Consider the following 27530-nt stretch of genomic DNA (forward strand, 5'->3'; position numbering starts at 1 on the left):
CTTGTCAGATATTGTTAATCAACACTGATACAGATTCTTTTTTTTTTTTCTGTTTAATATTAGGTGGCTACATCAAGCCATTAAGAAAAGAAAGAAGGCAGAAGAACAGTATACTCAAAAGATGTGCTTTTCAGTTAAAGGTTGGCATGGTACCAGTGAGTTACAGTACAATTAAGATCAGCTTTCTTTACACAGTAGGGAGACTTCCTGCAGAATTTTCAGACAGGGGAGAAGGGTGATGCAGAATTAGGGAATTCCTTCTCCCTTTTTTCTTTATAACAAAAATCCCTTTCTTCTTTATAACACCTACAGTTCAAAATCAATCTTTCTTCATGATTTATATTACACAAGCCATTTCTCTTCCTAGAGATGGCCCATCTGCTTCTTGATGACAGAAATAAAGTTTAACTTCTCGACTTACCTTTGAGTATAAGCATAGAAAAACTGCAACATGCAGACTTCCAGTGAAAGATGTTTCTGGGGAAAAAAGAAAGAAAACAGTTACAATGAAGGAGAAAAAAAAAAAAAAAAAAGACTTCTTCTCCTCTTACTAGAGCAAAAACGAAAACAGTTACTGCAATGTCTCAAGATGCAACTTAATTCATTAACAGGGTATTATGAATACCCAATAAGGCATCTCTTTATGAAATTATTCTTCTCTTGTTTCTTCATCTTCTCCTTAGTTCCCTTTCCCATACAAATGGAGAATCAATCTTATACTAGGGTTTCCCTCATGTAAGTAACCCATCCCCACAAAACACTTTTTGTATGGAAGCAGTAAACAAGATTCTGGAGTTGTTCCAAAAATGGTAATGACTTACATGACTTTCCTCCAAAAGCTCACCTATCTACTAGATATTCAAAATTTTCACTCTGAGCACAGTATACAATTACTTCATGCACAAAGCCAACCAAGTACCTACATCATCAGTGTTTTAAGCTTTAGTAAAAAGACATTCAATAAATCAATAGCACTTCTACAGTTTTCATACCTTGTCCTTTGCTATGGCTGGAGGCTGCTTCAAAACTTCTTTCACTGTTTGTATAACAGTCTCAGTTCTCATAACACTGATTGAGCGAACTAGCTCAACCAGCAGAAGCTGTTCTTCACCTGCTGCAGGAATAACCTAGAAGAATAAAAGTGTCACATTACCATCACAGACATTACCTATACCAAAATGAAGATGATTGGCCTCTTAGGCTTTTTCTTAAGTAAATGGAAAGAAATCTACTACTATAGAGGATCAAGAGGATCTAGACCTGAAATATCTCTTAGAGCCGCATGTCTTTACAGACTATAAGAGGGATCTTAGAAAGTTGCCTATATTGTGAGTGATGCTTTTAAGAAAGCTCAATGAGCAGATTTCCATCAAGCAGAGGAGAGTATCCTGACAAATTTTTGAGAGTCAGAGTAAAAATAACTCTTAGAGCTTCCTTCAAGAATACACGTTGCCTTCAACTACTTTTGTGGTAGTCTTCAGGTTAGCTCAAGATATTTCAATAAAATAGTCAAAGAACATTAAGCAATCAAGCAGGTAAGTGTACAAAATCTAAAACTCTAGGTTGGAAGCATCAGTTTAGCCTTTTCATCTACAGTTTGAACTTTGACCACATGGTTTCCAACTTGGAAATACACCCCTTCACAAAACACTAAACATTTTTCTGTGAAATGTTTACCTCATCTTCAAATACGACATGCTATATGTGAGACGTTACACAAGAGTTTATGTAAGTTGTTTCTATCCAGGGCATGATGCAAGTTGAGAGCTCCTACAAAGTCATCACCAAACTTACAGTATAATTTTAAAGAGATGCATTATAGAGGTTGGGGACGGTGCTGAGGCAATGAATACATATTCTGCTGCAACGTACGAGATAATTACATAAATAAGGCCTGAAATATAATTCATATGCAGAGAGGTCAAATTTATAATTGTGGCTTCAAAAGCAAAAAGGCAGCAAATACAGTATTTCTGCAAAACTAGATGAGTAAAAAGCATAGTAATTAAACTAACATCTGAGTATGAATACAGCAAACTAAATTATTCAACAAAATCATGCTTTTAACCAGCTGTGGTAAATAGCATATATGAACAAAAATCTTGACTATTTATGAAGATACTTAGCATGCATTCATGTCCCTAAGCTTCTGCACAAATCATCATTATTCTGTTACTCTGCTACAGAGCAACTTTGGTGGCACACACCGTCCTAGATTCTAGAAAGGTACAAGGAAGTAATAACAGGTTTTAAATAAAATCAGTTTTAAATTGGTAACACCCCAACAGTACAGTTGCTAACTAAAAATAGAACATAAATATTTTCCATTTCACAATATGTATTATTCACTGGAATGCCCAAATCTTATCCTTAATGCTTCCAAATCACTTAAAGCTATTACTGCAATTTAAAGTGACCATGGCAGTATAAACATACCTTTGTTCTAGAAGTATTTTTATTTTGTCTTCTTTCATTCCATACAAATGCAATAGCAGCCATAAAGTGAACACCATGATTCATTGAAATTGGACCCAACAGTTCAAGAATCTGCTGCCTCAAATTCTGAAACATGGAGGAACACATACACTTTCAGTTAAGTATCCCAGCATAACATTCAGAACAGCTAAGAAAATATACTTCACAAATTTGCAAGTGATAATGAAGTAGGAAGTAACGGATAGAAAGGTACAGAACTCAAGGTGATCTGACAAACTGGGTAAATGTCCTGAACAAGACAAGCAGTAATAACAGCTTGAGCTTTGCATGTAAAGGTAGGGAATAAACAACTAACTACTCAGGATGAGAAACTACTTAGGATAGCAGTGCTGCATAAAACATAAAATTGTGGGATTATTGTGGATCACAAACTCAGTGTGTCAACTTTGCAAGGAAGGGGAAAAAAGCTTTCATAAATAGCAGCACTTCATGACAGACATGAAATATTCGTCTTGAAAGAAGATACCATGTACCATGTCCAGTTTTGGACACCTTACTTCAAGATATGTACACAAGCTGAGAGAACTCAAACTGTAAAAAATAAGAAAGATTAGTGATACAGAAAATGACCTATGAGAACAGGCAAAACTGGGTATGTATAGGCAGGAGAAAAGAGGGTAAGTGGAGATATAACAATTATCAAGTGTTTATTATGAAGAAGAAAGGAAGATGTGTATGCTACAAATAGGGATAGGCCTTACACGAAGTGAGAGAAAAAATAAGTAGCAGGAAAAAAAAAAAATCACAGAAAAAAGAACAAGCTACTCTGTGAGACTAAAATATTCATTGTTGAAACTCTTAACATCATGTTTTTTTAATCATGCCAGATTTCTTTAGGCATTTATTTCATAAGCCACCTTCTCATCCTGTTCCTCATCCTGTTTCTATGACAGGAAGACTTCAGAGAAAACTGCACTTTATCTGTTTCATGAAAGCCATTTCTATGTTGGTATGATATATTTGTGTAGGAATTGTCTAATCTTGCAGAAGACTGTTATATAGGATCCTAGATCTTGACTATGCACTTCATACACTTGCCAAGAGTGCGGTTGCTGTCATTAGAAAGGACTTTAAAAAGGACATTTTCATGGACAGCACATGTTGAATGCTCTTTTGAATATTATGAATTTAGGCAAACTAAAGAAAACCTAGGACTTACAAAAAAGTTAATATTCAACCAGAGTGAAAAAACTTATCTTATTTTCACAGAAGAAGCATAATATCATATGCCATCCACAAGTATAAACCCCCTTTCTCTTCACTGAGTATGAAGCCCTACTGGCAGGACAAATATGACCACAGATAATGTCTGTGGAAGGACATGGAGTCTTAAATAAGCAGTGACTCCTTCAGCCTGAATGACAAATGTTGAAAATGCCGTAAAACACCATCATCACAAACAATACCTGATAATATTCAAATTAACTATTAGGAAATAATATTTTAAAACGTTTCAGATTTAACTGAATTTCCTATTTTAAAATGTGCAACATCAGAATTTTGAAGTGCTTCCAATAGGAGGGGTAGGAAGCATTCTCAATATTTGACTCCCTCTTGGATTCTCATCTTTTTGATTGCTGGGCTGTTTCCCCCTGCATAAAGATATCACAGTACGGGCACTGAATGAGTAAAGGAACTAGTTCAAAAGTGTCTGAACACAAGGCGTTTTAAGAGGACAGTTCTCTTTTGTTAAGATTTTACGTGAATATTTTACATCTTTTGAGGCATAACAGGGTGGCTTAAATGGTTCAAGTATTTTTCAGGATGGATTTAATTTTCTTTGTAGAAAACAAATGGGAGACTTGTTGTTAGCTGATACATTTAAGTTTAAAAGCAGATTCAATACCCATTTTCTTGGGTCTTGTTTCTCAGGTGGGTGTGTAGATTAGGACAAATGTATTAAAAGTCAAGTCAATTTACATTTAAGGGAATGTAATTGGATTTAATTTGACAAAGGTATTCATGTACAATGTAAACAATATTATCCCTGATATTCTGACCTTTGTTGACCCAAGATTAATAGTGGTAATGGATGCAGCAGCAGCAGTAGTTTTCTCTGAAGAGTCTGCAAGGTGAAGGATGCTCCACAGCAAAGTCACAGAAGACATGATCATGTGCAGGATAGACAGGATCCCATTGCGTGCTTCAATCAAGTGCTTCTGATCTACATTAACCAAAAGCTAATGGATTTCAAGGGGAGAGGGGAGGAAGAGAAATAAATATCTGCACAAACAGCATTAATAAAATAGTATAAATTGAGACAAAGTACTTTAAACCATGACTTTTTCAAAGCAGCTTTTCAGTAATTTTTACAATTTTGTATCATTTGCCTACACCTTTGCAAAACAATTACTTCAGAATTTGAGGTTTAGCTAATACCTTACACAAAATTATTTACTTGCACAGACAATAAACACTTCTCAGTTACTTTTGAATGAATGGAAGGCAAAGGGGAATAAGAACAAAAAAAGGCAAAACCAAGACAGAGACAGCAGGACAAAAGATTTTGTGTAAAATCTGGGCCAAATTCTCAAAAGAGACTATGCTCATAATATCAGATCTGAAAATATTGCTTGACTAAAGACAAATTGTGAATATACAGAAGAAGCAGAAAGAAAATATTTTGCCATATTGCATGATGAACATAACCCAGCCAAAAAGTGCCAGATACACATCAGTCTGCAAAGTTCCACAATGAAGCCAGCTCTAAAAAGTTGCATTTTTGAGGTCCGAAAGTTAAGGAATTCCTACTTAGTTGTTTCAGGGGAATAACAATAACAACAGAAAAGTCTAAGAATACTCTCTTAAAAGTATAATTAGTAGAAAATTATTGTTCTGTTTAATTGAGATGTATACACTATCAATGAAAAACACATTTACAACCAAGATTACTACATAACTACTATTTTCCCCACTCAGACCTTCAGTTTTGTGCAAGTACCTAATACAAGCATGTTAATACAATTACAGTCCTTGATTTGACATATACTGCATAGATAGGAACTTCTCAGATGCCCAAGTAAATTTACCTGATGATATTGTGTAGATGGATCTAGCAGGCAGTAATGAATTATTGTTGTAATCCCTTCTAATAGAGTAAGAACCATATCTGGGGGAGTGACTGATGCCATCCAGAGAGGCCTGAAATAAAAGATTATTATATTTTTTTTAAATGAGCTCATCCAGTGGCAAAGTAATTCAACACAATCAAATTTCCTTAAAAAGATTATACACCTCTAGATACACATACCTATTATCAGATAATCCTGTTTCATATTTATATTGCTGAATTAAATTATCCAAGTTCCTGCAGAGCTGAAGAGTCACAGAAACAACCACCCTCTGAAGAACCTTTCCCATGTAAGGCAAAGTGGAAGTGATAAGGCCAATCCACTGAGGATGCATTTTACAGGCACAGTGTTGATGTAAAGCTCTTATCACTGCGCAGAGAAACATGCCTTGGCAGGTTATTGGCTGGGAGTGTAAATACTGAAGAGAAGTCATCGGCTGCTGGGGACCAATGTGCTCCAAGTCTGTTATGACGAAGTCGAAGCCTGTTTCGTTTTCCTCAGGCACAGTCATTACTCTGTGTTCCAACACAATCAGCCGCTGAAGTACTTTTAAAAGCTGTGACTGTAGAGTACTGCCATTGTCAAATTCATCTTCAGAAAAGTTTATAAGGCTGTCTTCAGAGAAACCTTCTTCTACAGCCACTATGTTTTTTCCAGCCATCTTTTCACTGTGCCATTTCTGTGCGCTAAAGATAGAAGACAGCAGACAATGCAGGATCACTTTCTGAACCTTGCACTTGGATAACATGTCCGAAATAAAACTAGGAAAGCCCTTTGCAGAGCTTTCTATAACTTTTGCCAATTCAGCAAAGAGAAGTGTCAGAATTTCTATACTCATCATTTGCATATTACGGTTTCCTATCAGATCTTGTGAGGTTACTTTAACGTGAGTTGGATAGTGGCTCCGCATGTAGTATAAACACAAGGAGATAAGAATTTCTATGTACATAGAACTCCGAAAGTTATGGTTAGAATCAACTGGGATGTGACTATAGAAATCTTTGCCCATAACAGATATCCGATGCCTGGCTAGGAGATTCTGGAGCAGTGAGAGCTGAGGAGTGTATGCATTGTTGACACTGGTAGTGGAGATAGCACTTACAAAAGCTGAGGGATTTGTCTTCAGAATTGCTTTAATTGCAGAAAAAGCATACAATGTCCTTGAAGAGTCATACAGCTGAAGATAAAGCAGTACATGTTGATACAAGGGATGGATATTAAAGTTGGGAGATTTCCGCATTCCTGGGGACCCCACATCACTCTCTATTTCTGAAATTTCTCCTTCTCCACAACTGTACCAGTTTTCTAAATCAAGACCATCACTAAAGAAAACATTTGTTTGTTTAAGCTTTTCTGTTTGCGCTTTCTTCTTCTCTTCATCTTTCTTTTTGGCTATTTTCACCTTAGGTTTTGCACCTGGTTGCTTACCAGCCTCTTTAACAATTGTTTCTTTTTCTGACATTTTTTCCGGCAGTTTTCCTTTGAAGTTGAACTGAATGCTACTGTGGCTCCGCTTTCTGGACTTGGACTCTGTGGAAGCAAGAGTTAGATCAGAGAGGGATTGCTGGCTTGCTGCGATACAGGGTGAGGAGTTATTTCTTGAAATTTCGTCTCTTAAGCTCTCAAGTCCAGTCTCAGTTGAGGCTGACAATAACTGGGAACTGTCATTACTAAGCAAACTGCTTTGGCTACTTTGAATATTTTGATCTTCACTTTTAGTCATCTCTTCGAGGTTATCCAAAGGACTGAAATTACATGAAGTATCCTCAGAGTGCAGGCTATGTTTAACCGGGTCATTCTCTTCTCCAAGACTGCTTACAACTCTGCATATAAGGTCAGTAATGACTTGTTGCACAATTTCATCAGGCGAGTCTTCTCTCAGAGTCTGAGAGCTATCTTGAGCACTCAGGCTTTCTGTTTCCACCTCGTAACTGATGTTGTCTCCAGTAGATGACTGAGAACAGCCAGAATCAGAACTTTGCAGTATTTCAACCTGATTGTCAGGAAGGTCAAAATCAGACACAACCATTGGAATGGTCTCACTGCTGGTACTTAACAAGGAAAGCCTGTCACTCAGAGGGTTGACAGTCAGGCTGAAGTTCTCCATTTCATCCATAACAAGCTGCTTTTCATTGCCTTCTTTAGGTATAATAAGTTGTCCTTGGCTTACAGGCACATGGGAAAATGCTTAAAGAAAAACATGAAAAAGTTATACACATGGTATCTTGTTTTTCAGAAAAGAATTTATAATTTATATTTAGAATTTAAACTATTATCAAGGCTTCAAATAAAATAAGGGTATGGTAAATAACTCCTTTCCACTTTAAAGCAGAAGAAAAAAAACAGTAAATAGCAAGTCACATATTCACATAAGCGAAGCAAAATTACTTTAGTAGTAGACCTTAGCAAAACATAATTCCCTCGTGAAGCCTTACACAGTCTTACCTACTTGTGTTTTCACAAAAAAAATAGTATGTTACTAAAAATATAGAATACATGCAAACACCTTCAAACTTAATCAGTATGTTTTCAGACAGCCCCACATCAGTGGTCCTAATTCACAAAAGCATTTCACTTCTTGGTTGAGACTTAGATCATATGCTTAAGTTCTACTGAAGTCTGTAAGACATAATAATATGCTCTGCATTGAGATACTTGTATACTGTCTTAATTTGAGGGCAGTTAAACTTCAAAGATACTTGGGACACCTAGACTTGAGTAAAAAACGTGCACAAAAGCGCATATAAGCAGTAGACATTCTAGCCCTTTATTTTGCTAGTTACACTCAAAAAATCTGTATTTTTAATATTGCATATAAATAGCAAATTAATAAACTCATTAATGAACTTCCTAGAGTATCCTCGTGTACACACCATCAGCACAGCTGAACTTCTGCATAAAGTGCTTTTCATTTTCTTCTTCAGGGTGATAGGGAGACTTAGTCCAGTAACATTCAGCCTGTACTCGTTGAACAGAAACTCGCTGAGTTTTTGGATGAAGAAGCAGTAGGAGCAAAGGTTCAAGAACCCTTGCAATATCGTGTCTCTGAAGTACTTGATTTAACCAGGCTTGTCCCACTGACCACGTAGAACCATCCAAGCTGTTAAGGCTGTCCAGCATGATGAACAAAGATCTAGAACAGAAAGAAGAATGAACCTCACATATTCTATACAACTCAGTATAATCCCATTTCAATCTGATACATGACAAATTTCTACATGTCAGAATATACTCCAGTGTGCAACCTGAAGTTCTATATTTTAGTTCAGCCTGATGAAGAAATTGCCAGGAAAAGCTAGTAATAAAGTCAGTTAACACAACTGCTGTTGTAATAGTAGTACAGAGTGTTACAGCTACCAGCATAGCAAGATTTGGTTGCCTGTAAGTGTTAACGCAGCACAAAATGATAAACCTTAAAATGCCAATTCACACAGCTGCATAGACAAGAAGATAACTTATTCAAAGATCTTTTCTTCAAGAACTGGGAGCATAAATGTATTTGACAACTCAAATCCTTTCAACCAATAAATTTTTCCAGACTTCCTTTCCAGACTTGGGGAAAAACAATATGTATATGACTGAATTTTACTGTTTTATATCCTCCAGTGTTCATAAGCTCTTAACTCTAAATACAAAATTTATTACCACTTCTGCAATGAGTGACAGTGTCGAGCCAAAAAATAACCTTTTTACTCTGCTTCCTACAGCTAAGTATGTACTAGGAAAATTAGACATGCATTTTACTACAGCATTTGTGCTAGCTTAGGAAGATGAGACTAGTTCAGAGTCCAGATCATTCAGCTTTTTCTAGAAAGGTGGTCTGATACCAGAATGCAAAATGGAAATCCCCTGCTCTTGTGTAAGTGACATCTTATTAAAAAAAAAAAAAAAAAAAGATTAAACAAAATAACTTTTTAATCGTGCTAACTTGCAATTGTTCTTAAGTTTTCCTATCTTTATGGTTATTTTTCACTTCATATAACAAAATACTTCTGCGTTCACTTCTCTCTCTTGTTTTTACTGAATCAAAGTAAGAGATAGGATAGTATGTTCAATACACAAATATTTTAACCAGCGTTAGTCAATGCATCACATGACCATTCCTGTCTTAATGTTTGTAGCTATCAGAAAAACTCACAGCTTACATAATCCTCATAGCAAAAATTATTTCGTCTAACTTTAATTTCTTTGCCTCCTTCCTGGATCTCAGTCACAGGGTATTTCTCTAAGTTCTGGACACTATATGCTGCCACTATGACATAGTTAAAATAGTTTTGCCTCAGTATCTTTCACTAGATCATGCTTGCCATCACCAACCTGTCAAAGGTACGGCCAAAGGAAGAAGACTTGTTAATATGAAGGTCCCGGGTGAGATGCCATAGCACTGCGAACTTTGCATGAGCTTCCATTCTTACTTTCTGTGAACAAAATTATAAGTTGGTTCTGTTAAGATACATCACCCTGTGATAAGAACTGGAAAACAGAGCTATACAGCAGCTTAGAAGCTGTCAAGAAATTATTAAAAATATTTTTAACTGTATGTTCATATCCTATTTTCAAATAGTAAAAACAGTAATAGGCAACAATAGATCTTTGTGAATAATTTTAGCAACATTAAAGACTCTTCCCTCTCCCTCCCTCTAGATCTAGGCTGCCTTAGTTTCCAAGTATTTAAAACCTTTCTAAGCCATACTTCATGTTGTAACTTGAACAATACTCATCTTACTCTCACGAGTTGCATGGCTCTGTTTTCATGGAGTTTATCTATACCAAGGTACTAGAAGAAATCACGAGGAGAGAGCAGGAAGAAACATGCAGGGCTTTTTGAACAGTCAAGGGTACAGACGCAGAGAAAAGTGGCAGACAGAGAAAAAAATATTTATAGATAGTTAACCAGCTGGTAGTGTCTGGAATCATAGGATTAAATACAGTAACCAAGGAAACAAGGGAATGAAAATAGGTTGACTAGAAAGAGAGACATAAGAATTCTCTAGCTAGGTATGATGTAGACTGTTTATCAATAAAACGCCAATTTTTGCTTTGGAACTTGTAGTTTTTTTGAGACAAAAAGGACATGGTTACTGCAGCAGACGACTTCTTATGACTGCGTATAACATGGAGAATATTTAATGGTGAAAATGGTATTTAACAATTTTTATGCCTTCATCTCTTTACTGTGGCTGATCAAGGGAAAGAGTTATTGAACAAAACTGTAAACAACAGTAAATGCTGCACTATAATACATGGGTACATCTGTTAAAGACAGCTTTATCCAAGAGACAAGGAAGCTACTAAGTACTAGGAGGACTGAACAAAGCACGAAAATCAGAATGGTTACACTGAGTAAAGTATCAAGCAAAATTACTTTAAAATACAGTCAGGGTTTAAACTAAGCTACTGAATGATAAAGAGAGACAAGATGATGATGAAGATTTTCACTTGTTTGTTTTTCAAATGTGCTTATAAAGAATAGGTAAGTATATTTACTTCTTATCAAAATGAGACCAAACCAAACAATTAATGCTACTGTGTTCATCTGGCAGAATTCCAGACTTAAACTACAACATGCAGCCTAAGAGGCTTTGCAACAGCTAACACAACTGATATCTGCCACAGTAACACAAATTTTAAGTAAAAGCTAAAAGAAAAATCTGAAAGTTACAGAACGGATACAAGATACATCAAATCAGAGGTATAGTTAAAGAACGAAAGAAAAAAAAAAAGTAATTTTAGAAAGAAAAGAAAGCATGACCTGTATTTAGAAAAAAAATCATACTTCAAAAAAAAAAAAAACTGCTGCAAAATCTATACAGTTGTCCAAAAAACAACTCCCTCATGTCTGCTGAATAAAGAATGAAAATTCCAGTTCTTAAACACATGCAGACAACTCCGTGTAAGTCCTTGCAATCCATTCTGGTAAGATGCAAGAAGTTACTGTCTTCACAGTAAATTTGACAGAAATGAGTGAATGCCACATCAGCAGTCACAGCAGCTCACAGACCAGCACAATATAAATCATTAGCAGCTTTATCAATATGCCAACCTGTGAACTGCAGTGATTGACAAACTGGCTCATAATTGCTTTTGTTGATCTGGTTACTCTCTGGTAGAAAGGCAAAACGGCAACCACTTCTAAATGACACAGCCATGAATTGTCAGAGCATGTAAGCAAGTAATTCCCTACCATTCATTCTGTTGGGGCTGTGAACACAGTTCATATGCTTAACATTTAAAGCGGTACAAAGACCTCAACTCAAATGTCAAACTGAGAGCTGCTATCTAAAACTAGTTTCTAGGAAAAAAAGTACCCACCATGACAAACAGAAAACCTATTAACCACAGTAAAACCTAACCATGTGCTTTACATAGTGGGCAGCAGAACATAACCTTTGATAAGCGACAAGATCTCCTAGATAAAGTCTACATGTTGCTTAACACTGAAAAACACCATTTGTCCAGCATGGGACCACAGACATAGACATGTCATAGACATTAAAGAAACAGTCAGCAATATGAGTACCTTCCAGCTTCAAAACCTTTTAAAAATAGTACTTGATTTGCACTAGCTAAACTGACAGCAAAACAGAAGTTGTCAATACAATAGCCAAGCCAGTTTCTGAAAAACAGCCAGCAGCGAGCCGATAGACCTCTGAACAGCAAGAAGGAACAGGAGAAATCTACCAAGTTGGGTCATGAGCAAACATAATAACCTGTGGCATCAGAATAAGAGACAGGACAAGTTACAAAGTAATAAGCAGAAACCAAACACTTATCATAGAAGCAGAGAAGCAGCTCTCTGATCACTCAAGAGGTTCTACTCAAACTGTAAGGCCATGGCTGTTGACAGGAGACAGAGATGGAAAGTGAAGACCTTCAAGGAAAGAGCAGCCTTAGCAGCACACTGAAAACTCGCAACCCAGCTCCCACATCAGTTAGATTAGGCAAGCACTGTATTTTCCACAGACATCAATGCAAAGAAAACTAGCAATTACTGCTGCAGCAGTTTATTGGTAGCCCTCTGGAACTGAAAAACAGGTGAACACTCAGAATTCCAATCTTTTAATGACAAATTACTGCAGAAGAGAGAGGCCACATGAGATCAAAGAATAAAAAAGTACAGAAGAGTCTTCACTGAAAATTATCTATTTATTGCAATTCTACTTCCCAACAGAGGGAAAGAATCTCACGGGAACGCTTTAGCTGGAAATAATTAAACAAGAGAAGTGTCAGAAGATGGAGCTCAGAAATACATAGCACAGCTCTTGGAATCTGCACTTACAAGCTACTCTTTTGTCTGTTATTTACATTTATTCTTAGAAAAAGAACCAGAATCAGGTAACATATGAATAGCCAGAAAGACAAAATAAAAAGGCAGAAGCAGCAAAGTAACAATGTCAATTGCAGCAGACTCGTAAGGATGTTTCTCACAAAAAGGGAAAGGAACTGAAAGCAAATGTCATACTGTACAAGAAAGGCAGTCACAAGAAGAAAGGCAGTTAAGGAGGGCACTTCTCACCAAAGAGAAAGAACCACACATCACTGTCTTGAGAGAAAAAAAATCCAACCTCACTATCAGGAAAAGTGGCAGAAGCATAGCAACAATAAAAACTTCTCCAAGTTTTATGGAGGAAGGGAAGCAGAAAGGCACAGAGGGCATTTGAACAAGACGCAAGAGTCAGATGAAATAGAGAGCACACCAGAGGGCTGAACTACAGCTGGTAAGGGCATAGTAAAATAAAGTGCTTAGATTTAAAGAAGCTGTACAGGGAGAGAAGAGTGGTCAGGAGAACTGGCATGGAATATAGAAAATCTAGATTCAGTTACTACCACTGCAAACACTTTTTATAGGTTTGTGAAACACCAGGATATCATGAAAACAGGGATCAAATACAGAGATAAGGTTAAGATTTCTTGTGAGAGGGAATACAGGAAAGGGTGGCAGCGTCAGGGTGGATGAATCTGCTGTTCTGCATACAAGATAAAAATAGTTTTCACATTTGAAACAATCTTACCAATACAATGCCATACTTTTTTAAATACTGAAGTTATTTACAACACCCACTGAGGCACCAAGTCCTTTTTCCAAATATATTTCTCTATGAATAACCATATACTTAAGTCATCTTTCAACGACCACTTGAACAACTTACTTTGTCTCTATGAGTCAGCTGCTGACTAATAACATCTTCACAAATGCTAGAAGATGGAACGAGGTTGTGCAGCTGGTAGAAGAGCTCCACACTCTTCTGATGATGCTGGGGAGTTCCATCACCCAACTGGTCCCAAAGAGTTAAAGCTATATGCTTTGGACATGAAAACAGAAGTTGCAAGAGAGACAAGTGAATGAGTATCATGCCTTGTTCTGTTCTAAACCATGTTGAGCTCTTTGCAATGATGGGAGACATTACATCTGATGACAGCATATGACAGTCATATAGGCATTCTATAAAACTGTTCTTTTTTGTTTGTATGAACTTATGCATCTGTTTGAAACACTCCAATGACTAACTACACAAAAAAATTCCTGCTAAGAGATGGAACTCACAGGCATCTCCAGAAATAAACTTCCATTGGGATATAACTAACTACGTAATATATTTAATATATATTATCTTTTGTAAATTATTTCTTACATAGTTTCAAGTGCAGAGCGTGGCTTATCAGAATCCTACGTTATGTATATCTTAATTTCATGTCCCTGCTAGTTAATGATGCTATACAATCAGTTTTCATTTGTATTTTCAAAATACAGTTTCAAACAAGTGTTTTCACCCAAGCAGTCAGCAAAACAGTCACAGTGGGAAAATTCACTGTGCATTTTCATTTAAAATCCAACATGGATTACAAGTATTACCAAAACACTCAGCAAGGAGGTCTTGTTTACCAGACCAAGAACAGTAAAGTGGCTAAGACTGTCAGTCACCAGCCAAGAAAAGTCTACAGAGAACATCAGCGAGATGCTGCACTGTACCTTGAAGAAGTCTGTCTTTTCAGCCATGTATCTCAGATTGCCTTGAGTAAGAGGAGGTCTGATAACCACGGCCACTCTTCCCTGGTTAGGACTAAGAGGCTGAGCGGTTTCCACACTGTTGAGATTTTCTCCAGTGACAAGAGCAACAGATTGAGTCAATCCAACCAAGTCCATCACAAGGGAAATAGTAACACCTTGAACGCTGAAATCACTTGCTTGCTTGCAAGCATTCATTAAAGTCTGAAGCCACAGAGGAGGCTGTACTTGTTCACAGTCTGAAATAGAAATCAGAGATGGTATTTGCATTTAACAAAAATTTAAATGCTATGAATTTTTCGTCTTATATTTCAGAGCCATATGTACATTTGTCCTTTATCTTTCATATTTCAACCTGCTCAGTGTACATGTTTAGGAAAGTACACACAGGACAGAAATACCTCTTGATGCATCTTTGACTTAAAAATTAGCTAATCAAGAATGCAATATTGTATCACTTCAGTCAAACCTTTAGTAACTAAAAATAAATAGGAAAAATTGAACAAGGAAGAGAAAAATACATTGTATGGAATTGCATCCACACAATTTCATGCTTTAGACAAGACTGGACTTTTAGTAGATTGCATAACCCTTCATTCACTTTCCTCCTTCAGGAAATTTGTAACCAGCAATCATAAAATAATAATATAAATATTATATGTTTTATATAAATATTATATATATGTGTGTGTTAAATAAATATTTACATATAAAATACTATATGTAGTTAACATACATTATATATAATACAATTTATTATTATTATATAAAAACTAAGTCTAAACTGGCAAAAAACAGAGAACCTGATGGAAAAGTGTAAAACTTGAGTAATAGCATCTGCAAAAATTGATGCTTTGGGTGACAGAAAATTGATCCTACTAGATCATACTCTGCTTTCACTGTAGGCTGTTGTTTTCCCTGTTATAACTGTCCCGTCACTTAATACCATACAATAGCCTGATAATCTAAGTGTCTTTCTCTGAAGTCAGATTCTTTACTCACAGTTTACAGTCAACTCTACAAGTGAGTAATGCACCCTTTTATCTTAGAGGTGCCAAACTAATTTTTCTTAAAACAGAAGGACTCTACTGATTGCATTCGTAAGGTAGGCAAATGTTTCTACAACCAAACACAGATAAAGATGTGTGCATATGCCTATTATATTAGGCATAAATACAACATCTATTTAGAATTAAGAGAAGGAGGATATGATTTCTAATTTACATATACAATAATTTTGAAATACAATTTAGAGCCTAAATATACCTAAAGATTTCATATAATATTCTACTGTTTACAGATACAAACATTATTGTGAGACTGACTCTGTTCCCTTTTTAAACTTCTTCAATTAAAAATAGCCTGCATTTGAGAAAATAAGCATATAGCAAAATTTAAGCACTGTTATAATCTATCAATTCCAGATTAATTTGGCTCCTTCACATTGGACTGACGACTCTCTCTATTGATTAAAGGCAATTGAGTCATCATTACCAATACAACCCCTCAAAAGCATGTTCCAAACCTAGGAACCCTTTGATAAAACAGATTCTTCTGCAGCAGAAAAACATACCAATAAATGAAGAAAAGGCTGGTGTGCAAATTATGGTGACTACCTTCTCCCATTCTCCATCCCAATTGCAGCAGCTACGGGAAGCAGGACTCCCTGAGCAGCTCTGCAGTCCCATTCCCACTGCTGTTCCTGTCTGCACTGCCACTGGGTACAACGCGTGTTCACATCTGAAATAAAACCCTTCCAGCTGACTCGAACCACCTACAATTCATGCTTATTCCTCAAACTGTTTAATAAACTGCAAATGGGAAAATTCAGATGCCAAATAAGCAAAGCAAATATAAGACATTTAGGAAAGTGAATGCAATTCCTAGTATCACTACCTTCACGAGAACACATTATTACTCAAGCTCTACCAGCTTTTTGCTTTGGAGATCAGAAGGCAGTGATGATCCAAAGTGTTAAATCCACAGAAAAGTAATAAGCAGACAGCTGATATTTTCAAACTTTCTCAGTTATCTTACATAACACTCATTTGTAGGCTGCCAGTGTTTGAAAAAAAATCATAAATTATGTATTTCAGGGTCATGTTATAGATGATAACCTGTGTTAGATCTTTTACAAAAGACAGAACCCCTTGAGCATTGCAATACCTCTAGTTAATAAACAATTGTAACCAAATTGCCTTCAACTGACAGATACTTGATATTTTTGGATCTCACAAAGTTATAGATACAATCTGCTCCTGGCTGAGGCATATATAATTCATCTTAAAGACTACTGGAACAGAAGAAATCATGTTAAATCGAAATCTGTTTCAAAAAAACAAAACAGAGAAACACCAAACCACAAAATCTATCATCCTCCAAGAGGTGCCAACTGCTTTTAAAAGTTATCGATAAGAACAAAAAGCTGCCAATATGAATAATCAAAGAAAAAACGTGACCGAAGCAAAAATTCTTGTAATTCTGATTTTGTGCACACTTCAAGCTTATTCACCACGATATCACTTTAACACAATTGTCAAGCTACAGACCAGAAGAAGAACCAGAATTAGAACCGTAAATGGAAGAATTTACAAACTGCCAAAAGGATCATCCATCAAAAAGTCACACTTCTACAGTAATCCCAAACTGCCAACTGTTTAATCGTGTTCCTGTATCTGCAGAGAGAGACACCTACCTGTGAACACATTAACAAAACCCACCACTTCCATTTTCTTTTTTATTGCACATAATGCACTTGTGGTTAGAAGAATTGTTCATTAAACTGTCCCTTAAGGAAACAACTACTTAACCTTTAACAGAAGCAAAGTAAAATTAATGAATTTCTTTTCTGGTATGACTTTTAGTGGTCGGAATCTTATATTTCCATATACTCCACAAAGTAATCAAAATGCACATCAGTCCAAAACTACTAAAATGAAGCTAAAAACATGTTTTGTACTAGCAACAGCTGACATCAAGTATGACAAAGCTGTATTATTAACAAAACATTCCATATAGTAAAGAGGAACATCTAAAGGTCTAAATTCTACTCAGGCTTCAGTCTCTACGATTAACTAGTATTGGTGTGACAGATATAAATGTTGAACCTCATGTCAGCATTGTTCTTGAGGAAACCTCTGAAGAAATAGCGTAGTTTTCAAAAAGCAAACCAATTGATGAAGAGGAAAAAATATATTTCTAAGAGGAATGGCAAGCTGCAACACAAACACAATATTAATACTATTACTTTAAAAGCGTTTTGAAAACAAGTACTTTAAAAGTGAAGAACAAAGAGTTCAGCTTACCAACTTCAGGCTTCCCAGGATGTAATTCTGAAGTACGGTTTCCCTCAGCAATGTAAACGGGAAAGCTTGAACATTCAAGATAGAGCTGACAAGCAGCAATAAAGGCAGGAAGGTATTCTTTTGGTGTTTTTTTCTTGTTTATTTTCTTTGCCTTAGCATCGCCATGCGATTCTCTATCCCATTTTGTGGTCTGTCCTTGCTCTCTACTGGGGTCTACTGGAAGCTCTGTCCCTGAGGGCTGAGACAAGGAATTATTCTGAATGATATACAGGTTGATAAATCTGGTTAAAAACTGTTGGACGTACTCCAAACAGCACTGCATTGCAGTCTTTTGTATCGTTTTCCCGCTTCGAGTTGCTGTCCCCTGCGTTACTACGGTAGGAGGCTGTACAATGGTTTCCTCAGATCCCACAGTTGATGCCGTCTCAGTCTCTGAGGATGTGCTACCTATAATCGGAATGCCAGGTGCGCCGTGACCTTCGTTCAGTGCCCTGTCAATGTCATCGGTTGTATCTGCCTGGTATTGCACAAACTCGGTGAATCCACTTTCTGACGATCGGCTGCTTGGAGGATTTTCACCATCTTCAAACACGTCATTAGGATTGTCAAGTGAAGCTGATGGCACCTAATTGAGATAAAAGTTTAATGACCATTTTAAATGGGTTATTTACTAGTAAGAAATCATTTATCTACTTCTCCATTTGAAAGCAACAATTTTATCACATGGTTTTAAATCTATTCATATAAACACATTTTATGCAAAAATAATATTTGCATTTTTCTTTTACAAGTTCTTTCAGTAAGCTTGACAGACCAAACAATAAAAACAATTACAAAACACTGTTTAACAAGCAGAATACTTTAATTAAAAATAGACATGATCCATTATTTAGGAATAAAATGTTACCAGCAATAATATTTAAAGAATTCTGAAATGCATATGAAAAGGTATTTAATACAGCATCATAAACCAAGATATTCATACACCATTGGAACATCCTCACTTCCACCACGAAGCAGAACACTAAACGAAGTTACTTATAGTCATTTAGCCAGTAAGATTATTTTAACACTAGATTTTAGCATGTGCTTCTACAAAGGGAAAATATAATCATCTGTTAATCAGAAAACTGCTGCAGTCATAACAGAGTAAAAAATGTCTGCAGGCAAACGAGGTAAAAGGAGATGTCAGGAAAGAACAGTATGCATAGAAAAGTATACACTTCTCTGTTGACACTTTTGAAAATCCCACTGCACAAGTAAATAATTACATTAGATATTACATCATTAAATTCTAAAAAGTGCCTATACCTATAAGTTCTGAACATGCGCATAACTGATGAATGATTCCTACTAAAAAAGGAATTCACAGCGGCTTTCTGTGCTGCTCTAACCTCCCATAGTCTCCTGGTAACCATTGGCACAGCCTCTGCTTGCTAGTATGAGGTGAATGCAGCTCAAACAGCAGTGCATGGATCAGGGGGAGTATATGCATGTGAAGTACATGCCTACAGACTTCTCACCAAGCTGTTTTAACAGTGACAGCAGATGTTGCCTGAGATCCAGCCAGCCCAGAAGTTCTGTCTTGCTGTCTAATGTCTTAATCTCAAATGCATGCTCTTATTCAAGCATAATCTAAAGATCTGAGATTTTTTTTTGTAAATAAATAAAAACAAACATTGTTCTGTATATAGCACATTACATCTTGCTTTACCAGAAGCAGAGTAAGAATCAAAACTAAAATTTATTTGGGATAGTTTTCACTGTTTCCTGTGTTAATACATAGTAAAAAGTATGCGAAGAGATAATAGGTGACACTATCTTTTGAATTACACTGCACAAGAGACTACAAACAAAGGAATTAATTTTGTTCTCTTTTAGTAAAAGCTATGGTCACACGTCAGTCAGTTGTAATTGAAATAAAAAGGCCTGTGAAGGTCCAAGGGGCAAAAACACTCAAAACAGTTTTTATAAAAAAAGAAAGCCACTGCAGGCTGGGTGTCAGCTGGATAGAAAGGATAAGGATAGGATCCTGCATAAAGGATGTGCAAGTCCTAATGGACAAGCTGAACGTGAGCCAGCAGAGGACCCTTCTGGAGAATAATACAAACCACATACTGAACTGTATTAGCAGACATATAGCCAGTATGTCAAGGGAAGAGATTACTCCCCTCTGTTCATCGGTTTTAAGGCTGCATCTAGAATATTGTGCCCAAGTTTGTGATAATTAGTACAAAATAGACACTGATGTACTAGAGTAAGTGGCTCAGTGGAGGGCCGTCAGAAGAGCACTTGACATACAAGGAAAGCTGAGAGAGTTGGATTTGCTCAGTCTTAAAGCAAAAAAAAAAAATGCTAAGGGTTGTGTCTTTATTGCTAAGACTTCCTGTCAGTTAGCTGAAAAGATGGAGGTGTGCTGAGAAATCCAGTGAAAGAACAAGAGGCAACAAACACAAGCTGCAACAATGGGAATTCTAACCAAATATTTGGAAATCCCTCACCCTATTGATGTAGCCAAACAGTGCAAATGAACAGGCTGTACAGAGAAGTTGTGGGAAGTTGGTCCTTGGAGATACTCAAAACTGAGCTGGGTATGATCCTGAGCAACCTGACCTAGCTTTAAAGTAGAATCTAACTTTGAAATGGTCCCTGCAATTCCAAAGCAGTGACCTCCAACTGTCACTTCCAACCTAAACCACTCTATGATGTTTCTCTAGTTTCTTCAGCTGGATCCATCAGAGATCAAGGATTTTAGGGCATGTCACTTAAAATAATTTCCACTGCCATGGTTGCCTGGAACACATTAGACAAATTGTTAAAAGAAATAGCTGCTGGCTGGTTTGTAACTTCTATTTTTTTAAATAAATAATTCCAAGAACTTGACAGTGAAACAATTGATAGATATTCATCTGATGCATATAAACTGGGTGATCGAAGAATTAACGTATTCCTCACACATAACCAAGGTGAAGAATTCTTCTGTGTTCAATTATTCTACGAGATCAGACTTCTGAAGTGCATTAAAATATCAAACAGGAGTTTTAGTTTTCTAATTTTCTGATTCTGAAGTGATTTACATATGTATACTATTAAATATAGATAAAAACCTCTTAAGAATCAAGACCTTTTGCTGTATGTTAAGCAAAATCCAATGAAGACCTGTAAGCAATCCAACACTGAATTAGAAAGCCCACTTTTCATTAAAGGAAAGTCACACACACACACAAAAGTATCATTTTTCCAAGACACTGCACAATACAATCAGTTACCTTTTTATTTTCCCATTCTTTGATGGAGCTACTGTGTCCGCTAGGAAGCTGCAGCGTACCATCTGCACCTGCAGACAGCAGTGGAGGTTGGACCTTACTAAGGATCTTTGAGCAGAGTCTCAGAGAATCAGTAAGCTCACACAAGTGCAAAGTCTGAAGGTGGCTTGTCAATGCAGAAATCATTCTGAGCAGCAGCTGAGGCAAGTGTTCTGTCTGTATTTCAATGTAAGTCTCCTAGAAAAGAAATAAAACAGCTCATGAGTTGTAACTTTTAGGGTGGGATTTGTGTTATTTGCTATAACAGTGGTACCTATCATTTGCTTAACTGTGTTCTACACATATGGAAAATGGAAAATGAATGTCTTAATGTGAGACTAAGAACTATATCCTTCCCAAAATTTACAAAATTAACTTTACAGTTGGGTAACTAACAAATATAAATATTTAACTTTTCAGAAATTTACATCTTGTTCACTATGTACACATTACAAAATACAGTAATAAGGCTAAAAATAATACTATTATTTTAATATCCTTAACATACAAATTAAAGAATGAAAAATGAGAAAACAAATCATTAATAAGTATAAGTAAATGGAAAACAGGCTGATTGCCATACCTGACACAGCACTCTCATACTTCTAGTAGGCTTTGAAATGAGAAAGCAAAGAATTGAGGAAAGACAGGTAGAAAAAAACAGTTCCAACAGTCTTTGCTACATTAAGCAATGCCAACAGAAAGATACATCTTATCACAACATTTAAAAGAGCTTTAGAAGAAAGCTGCACATCTAAACTTGCACATAAAACTACAAAAGACTGCTTGTAATTAATACAGTGTAGTTTTAGAGAAAAGAAATCAAGGACAAACAAAAAGGTTTCAGGTGTAAGCATCATTATAAGTCTGCTAATATCCAACCAGCTCATCAAAAAATCATACACTGAAATCAAAATTTGTTTTAAAGTTACCCACCAATTTATGACAGTAACCTTTATGGTAAGAAAATTTAATACGGTAGGTATAATATTTCTGTAGACTATGAACCAGGTCTATAAACCATAAAAAACCAGGACTATAAACCATATGCCAGGATTAGTAGCAAATAAAACAGTTCTTACCAAAGACACTATATCCAACAAAAAATCTACTAACAAGCAGAAATTTGTCAGGGGTAACTCAGATTGCTCATTACCACCTCCAGGCCCAGTTTGAAGTCTGGCATGTAATGTCCTCCTGCAAAATTCAGATAGGGTTTCATGACATCTCTTCCCCATGACATTGACCACATTCCTGTAAGTTAATAAGAAGCTGTACACCCGAAGGAGAATTCTTATAAACAAATAAGGAGTCTCTCCTGTTTCTGTTAAGTACTGCACTTGCCCCACTGTGGCTTCTTCTGAAAGCATGCAACCAGCCTTTCCCTGTAAAACAGCCTTCGTTCATAAAATAACGAAATTCAGGCTAAAGAAAATTGCATTTGTGACTCCAGCAGTATTTTCTGGTATGAGCACAGGCACCAATGATAGAACTAAAGGAACAGGGCTACCTGGACTACTTGAAGCAGTCATTTTGAAGAGATCTATACCCAACGCATTAAATATTTAAGATAACCAAAAATGAAATAAAAGGCCCATGAAGCTTTAAAGCTGTGCAAGATAAAAACAAGATAGGCTCTTCTAAATGTCTGCTTCAGCTTCAACTGCCATCACTCTTTTATTATCAACAAGAATTCAAAATTTGATGAGCGCTATTGCTGAATAAACACAAACACACTGAAAACACATTGCAATCTGAAGATATTATAAACAAAGGATATGAACAAAGGAATTTGTTTCTCCAGCTCATTCATGGGAGTGGTGGTAAGGGCAGTGTCACATTCTCAGTAATAGTTAATTATGCTAAGTTTTTCTCTTGGTTTTGGAAGAGCACATGAATATATATCCCCAGGACTGAAAAAGTGATTTTTTTGAAATAGGAGCATCACAGAAAACAAGTCTAAAACATTAACAGCAAGTAATTATCAAAAGATTAAATAACAACAACAACACAAACAGCATTATCTCTGTGATATACGTTTAAAACAAGTACTCAACCCACACCTCTATCAGGTGACCATCTCTCATTAAAACAGCCAACTTTCTTCCTAAAACTAGTATCCTGCTTTGTAGATAGTTCAGTCACAACGGTCCTTCTGTGTAAATTGTAACACATTCTTGCTAACATTCCCTGCTGCTACTCAGAAATTTGCACGTAACAGAAATTACACCTGGGCACGCTGCCGGCTCATGTTCAGCCAGCTGCTGACCAGCACCCCCAGGTCCTTTTCTGCTGGGCAGCTTTGCAGCCACTCTTCCCCAGGCCTGGACCCCGCATGGGGTTGTTACAACCTAAGTGCAGGACCCAGCACTTGGCCTTGTTGCATGTCGTACAATGGGACTCGGTGCATCTACCCAGCCTATCCAGATCCCTCTGCAGAGCCCTGGGTAACTTCTTTAAAGGCAAAGAAAAAACAAAACACAAACACACAGAAGAATACAGAGCATTATAACCTACCTACAACATTCTTCAAACCAACGAGCAATATAATCCCACATGTAATAAGGCTCAAAGGAATTAAATAGAAGATTGGCAGTTTTAATCAATTCTGCTGTTTTCTTGTTTTCTCTCAGTTTGCTAAAAGAAAAAACACACATTTTAAATTTTTAGACTTCACTTCTAAGTTACGTAACTACACCAAGTTTACCTGCTGCCAGTCACCACTGACAAAACACCTTCCCCCCATCCCTACGGTTGTTGCTCTAGGACTAGGTGTAGGGCAGGCTGTGCACACCAGTGTCTCTGTATGGCTCCCAGGTTTCCTGTCTGTTTTCTCAGGATCATTCCTATAGTTGCTTAGTTGTTCCCTCCCTGCTTTGAACTTTTCTCCTCTGTATTTTAAGGTATTCAGCACAAATCTTAAAATACTTTTAACACTTCTCTCTATCTTCAACTTTTTTCTACAAGAAAGCTCATCAGCCTACACATTTTTTTTTTTTCCCGGGGGGTGGTGAGGGGCAGAGAAGTGGGAAAAACACAGATGTAAAGAATGCCACAACTAATCTATACCATCAAAATACTGAACTTAGCTGTATCAAACACGCAATTTTGTCATGGATAAAAAATGTCGATTGCATTCTAAATGTTAAAAAAAAAAAAAAAAAAACCAACACCTAGAGCCCTGCAGACCTTTGCAGTGAACACAGAAGTTGCAATTAATATCAATGGAACCTGTATCAGGAAGAAAACAAGGTCACAGCCTCGCAGGCTTCACAGTCATGGCCTAGATACACCATGCTCTCAGCAACAGAAAGATGCATTTCTTTTCAAATGGAAAATACATTATACACACTGTCTACCTGCTTAGCTGTGTGTGATCTTTGTTGAAAGAAGGCTCTGCCTGAAGCTCCAGTTCTGCTTTGCACTGTGTATATAATGTTCGAAACACTTCAATCAATACATCCTCCAGGATGGCAGGGCCTAAAGAGAAATATCAGCAATGACAGCCTTGTATATATAGCACATATATATATATATATATGTTGTGCTATAATAGCACAACAGTCCACACCTGAAATTAATCATAAGCTAGCTTTGGTCACTGAAGCCATAAGTCATTTTGTTCAAATTCATAAGCTACCTCAATTTCAGATTTTTTTTTTCATTCCAGAAACGTACAGGCAATTACAGTAACTAGGAGTATACTAAAGCACAAGCACACTGTCCATATGTGTACAATGGTGGCTTGATACAAACACATCTAGTTGAAAAGCAAGGCAAGCACATTAGCATGGACCATGCTCAAGCCAAAACACTGTCTTCGAGGTATTATTACATGTAACTACATGGATTCTCAATCAAAGGTAGCTTTTAAACAACCATTTTAGGATACCTACCCAGAAGCTAGTTTATACTGTTATCATACAGAAAATATCCTGAAATATTTAAATGCAAATAATACAAGATAAAATATTTTGAGCATCTTCCTTTTAAATTGAGATAGGTTTTCTTTAATTCCAGATGCAAGCTACACGATATTTTTTTTGAAATAGTGCCTCCTTCAAATTTGAGCTAAATCCTGAGTTTTTAGACGAAAAAATAAACAACCAAAACCAACTTTCAGATTAGTTCCCAAAGTGATCCTGCTGGAAATACCCTTTGTTTTCTGGTGCTGTCTCCTAGCCTCACAAATTACTTTCAGTATGGTCACCGAGTCAAGTTGAAATCCTACTGGCTTCTTCTGTCAGTTTGCTCAAAGTATCCTCATAGCTTTGCTTACTTCAAGAAAAATTCATGTGCACACATTGCCTTTGAAAACATTACTGACCCCCCAAAAACCACAAATTACCAAGAAGACCACTTCAAGTTGTACTCTTACAATTGCTGTATTTTTATGCTTTTACTATTCTGCCCCCAAACCTCTGGACAGACATACAAACTTTCATTAATCATCAGTCACCTCCCAAACTGTTACTACAGAAAAGAAGTCTTACTTGTTGTCAATATTTTGCCTAATCCACTTTTGTCTCAGTCCCATGCCCTTATGAACTGCTGAAAAACTGCATCTTAACACTCCAAAGAGCAGAAAGGAAAAATGAAAAAACAGCAAATTACTTGCTTTCTTACTGATAATAATGAAATACAATAATTGTTTTGTTGCTAATACATCTGAACTCTATGTGCATATTAGCAGAATGAGATTATTCCCAAAAGCAACATCTGAGATTCGAAACTGTAAATTCACTGTTCAATTAAAGAAATGAGAAAGATCCTATTACCATTTCTTTCAACATGCAGTCATTTCTGCCTATGACTTTAATTTCCTATTTCATGTGGTGAAAGTAGAAGAAATTGCAGTTGGATGAAGGTAAATCTAACAACTACATAAAATTATTAGCTTGGAAAAATCCAGAAATCCAGTAACCTGACAGTACTAGCACTGCCATTAAGAAGAAAGCTTTTTTCAATCTGACCAACAAAAGAAAAAATCAGTTAAGCAAACCATGTGAGACAAAATAAAGAATAGAAGTAGTAATATGACAATTACCCAGTTCAGGCTTATCCAGCAAACTGATAAGAATTCGAAAAGGCTTTAAGTCTTGCATTAATGTGCTTTCTTCTCCATGTCCATTAACTTGTAATATTCCAACCATGGCCTACAAAGAGCAAGAGCATAACAGGAAAAAGAAAAAGAACACCAGAAAACAGCTTTTGAAAGAAAGATACAATAAAGGCTGCTTATAAAGGGAAAATTCTCAGTAGTGGAAAGCATTATCTCAGTGCAGCTCATTCTCTCCAAACTTAACTATTCTCTCAGCTTTGCCTGTAAGATCAAATCCTGATCCACAGAAATATTAATAGGTACATACTAAAATACAAAAGGAAATAGAGAATGCCCAGTAACACACTGTAAATAGATACCAATCTTGAGAATAAAAAAGAAGACAAAAAGTAATGAAGAAATTGTTTGAGAAGGTAAGGCATGCAGAATTTAAGGACTGAATAAATAATAATCTGTCCATCTAGCATATACTATGCCCACCTACGTGGCAGACCACTTTTATATCTGCTACAACTCAGGTGGTATCAGCCAGCATCCTGAAAGGAAAGTCTTCGGTACTTTAACATGTCTTTAGAAGGTCAGAACTATCAATAATTTGTCTCAACAAGTACAATTCATTGAGAGACTACTAGAGAAGAAGGCAGAACAGAACAATATAAAATATATATATTTGGTCTTCTAGACCAAACCATTGCTTTTAATGCTCTTAAAGTATTTTAAGACAAAAAACAAATAGATCATCCCATTGTCAAAAACAGCCATTCTCCATTCTAGTGTAACAGTAGTTGTATGCTTAAGAATAAATAAATAAATAAAAAATAAATGGACTGTTTCAACTTTACACTGCCATTAGTCTTTTCAGACAGAAAAACTTTAATGACCTTAAGACACACAGATGGGCAGATTTAAAAGGACAACCAGAACAAGTGCCTAAAGGATGGTAAAAGATGACTACATTTTGTATAGATGGTATGGGTGAAACTGCATCTCATCCAAACCTCTCCTCAAGGTTTGTATTCATCATCTGCCCTGGGAAGCAGAAGAGGCAAGAAAAGGGTAAAGAGGGCCAGCAAGTTCCTTGCTTTATGAGAATTCAGTTCTCTTCCTCATCACTAAATCAGCAGTTCTCATTAACTTCAGATAAAACTGAGAAGTGCTAGCTCTCTGCTGGATATCCAGCTTCAAGTAGCAGGAAGCTAAATATTCTTGTCAGCTACTAATCTTGGAATCCCCACTCTAATTCCCATACATAGTACTGCAATTTATCTGAATATCAGAAAAATC

General features: G+C 36.4%; 1 protein-coding gene across 10 annotated transcripts in view; it reads right to left on the reverse strand.

Annotated features, from left to right (window-relative positions):
- DOP1A (DOP1 leucine zipper like protein A) overlaps positions 1 to 27530 on the reverse strand; it is a 63300-nt gene that overhangs the window by 15201 nt on the left and 20569 nt on the right. For 8 of the 10 annotated variants that reach the window (XR_010830486.1, XM_066994615.1, XM_066994612.1 and 5 more), the window contains exons 9-25: positions 26232 to 26340; positions 24544 to 24664; positions 23702 to 23821; positions 22267 to 22381; positions 21768 to 21797; positions 21149 to 21382; positions 17880 to 18504; positions 14539 to 14813; positions 13718 to 13870; positions 9885 to 9985; positions 8441 to 8700; positions 5747 to 7754; positions 5526 to 5637; positions 4497 to 4676; positions 2437 to 2562; positions 993 to 1127; positions 422 to 477 (exon numbers count right to left, since the gene is read on the reverse strand). Coding sequence is in view for 9 of the 10 variants with exons in the window: in XM_066994615.1 (XP_066850716.1) it covers positions 422 to 477; positions 993 to 1127; positions 2437 to 2562; positions 4497 to 4676; positions 5526 to 5637; positions 5747 to 7754; positions 8441 to 8700; positions 9885 to 9985; positions 13718 to 13870; positions 14539 to 14813; positions 17880 to 18504; positions 21149 to 21382; positions 21768 to 21797; positions 22267 to 22381; positions 23702 to 23821; positions 24544 to 24664; positions 26232 to 26340 (4760 nt within the window). In the remaining variant the exon portion in view is untranslated. The remainder of the gene's footprint in view (positions 1 to 421; positions 478 to 992; positions 1128 to 2436; positions 2563 to 4496; positions 4677 to 5525; positions 5638 to 5746; positions 7755 to 8440; positions 8701 to 9884; positions 9986 to 13717; positions 13871 to 14538; positions 14814 to 17879; positions 18505 to 21148; positions 21383 to 21767; positions 21798 to 22266; positions 22382 to 23701; positions 23822 to 24543; positions 24665 to 26231; positions 26341 to 27530) is intronic. The other 2 variants (XM_066994616.1, XM_066994613.1) reach the window with 1 other exon arrangement.

This window comes from Anser cygnoides, chromosome 3 (genome assembly GCF_040182565.1).
Source record: "Anser cygnoides isolate HZ-2024a breed goose chromosome 3, Taihu_goose_T2T_genome, whole genome shotgun sequence".
In the NCBI taxonomy this organism is placed as follows: Eukaryota; Metazoa; Chordata; class Aves; order Anseriformes; family Anatidae; genus Anser; species Anser cygnoides.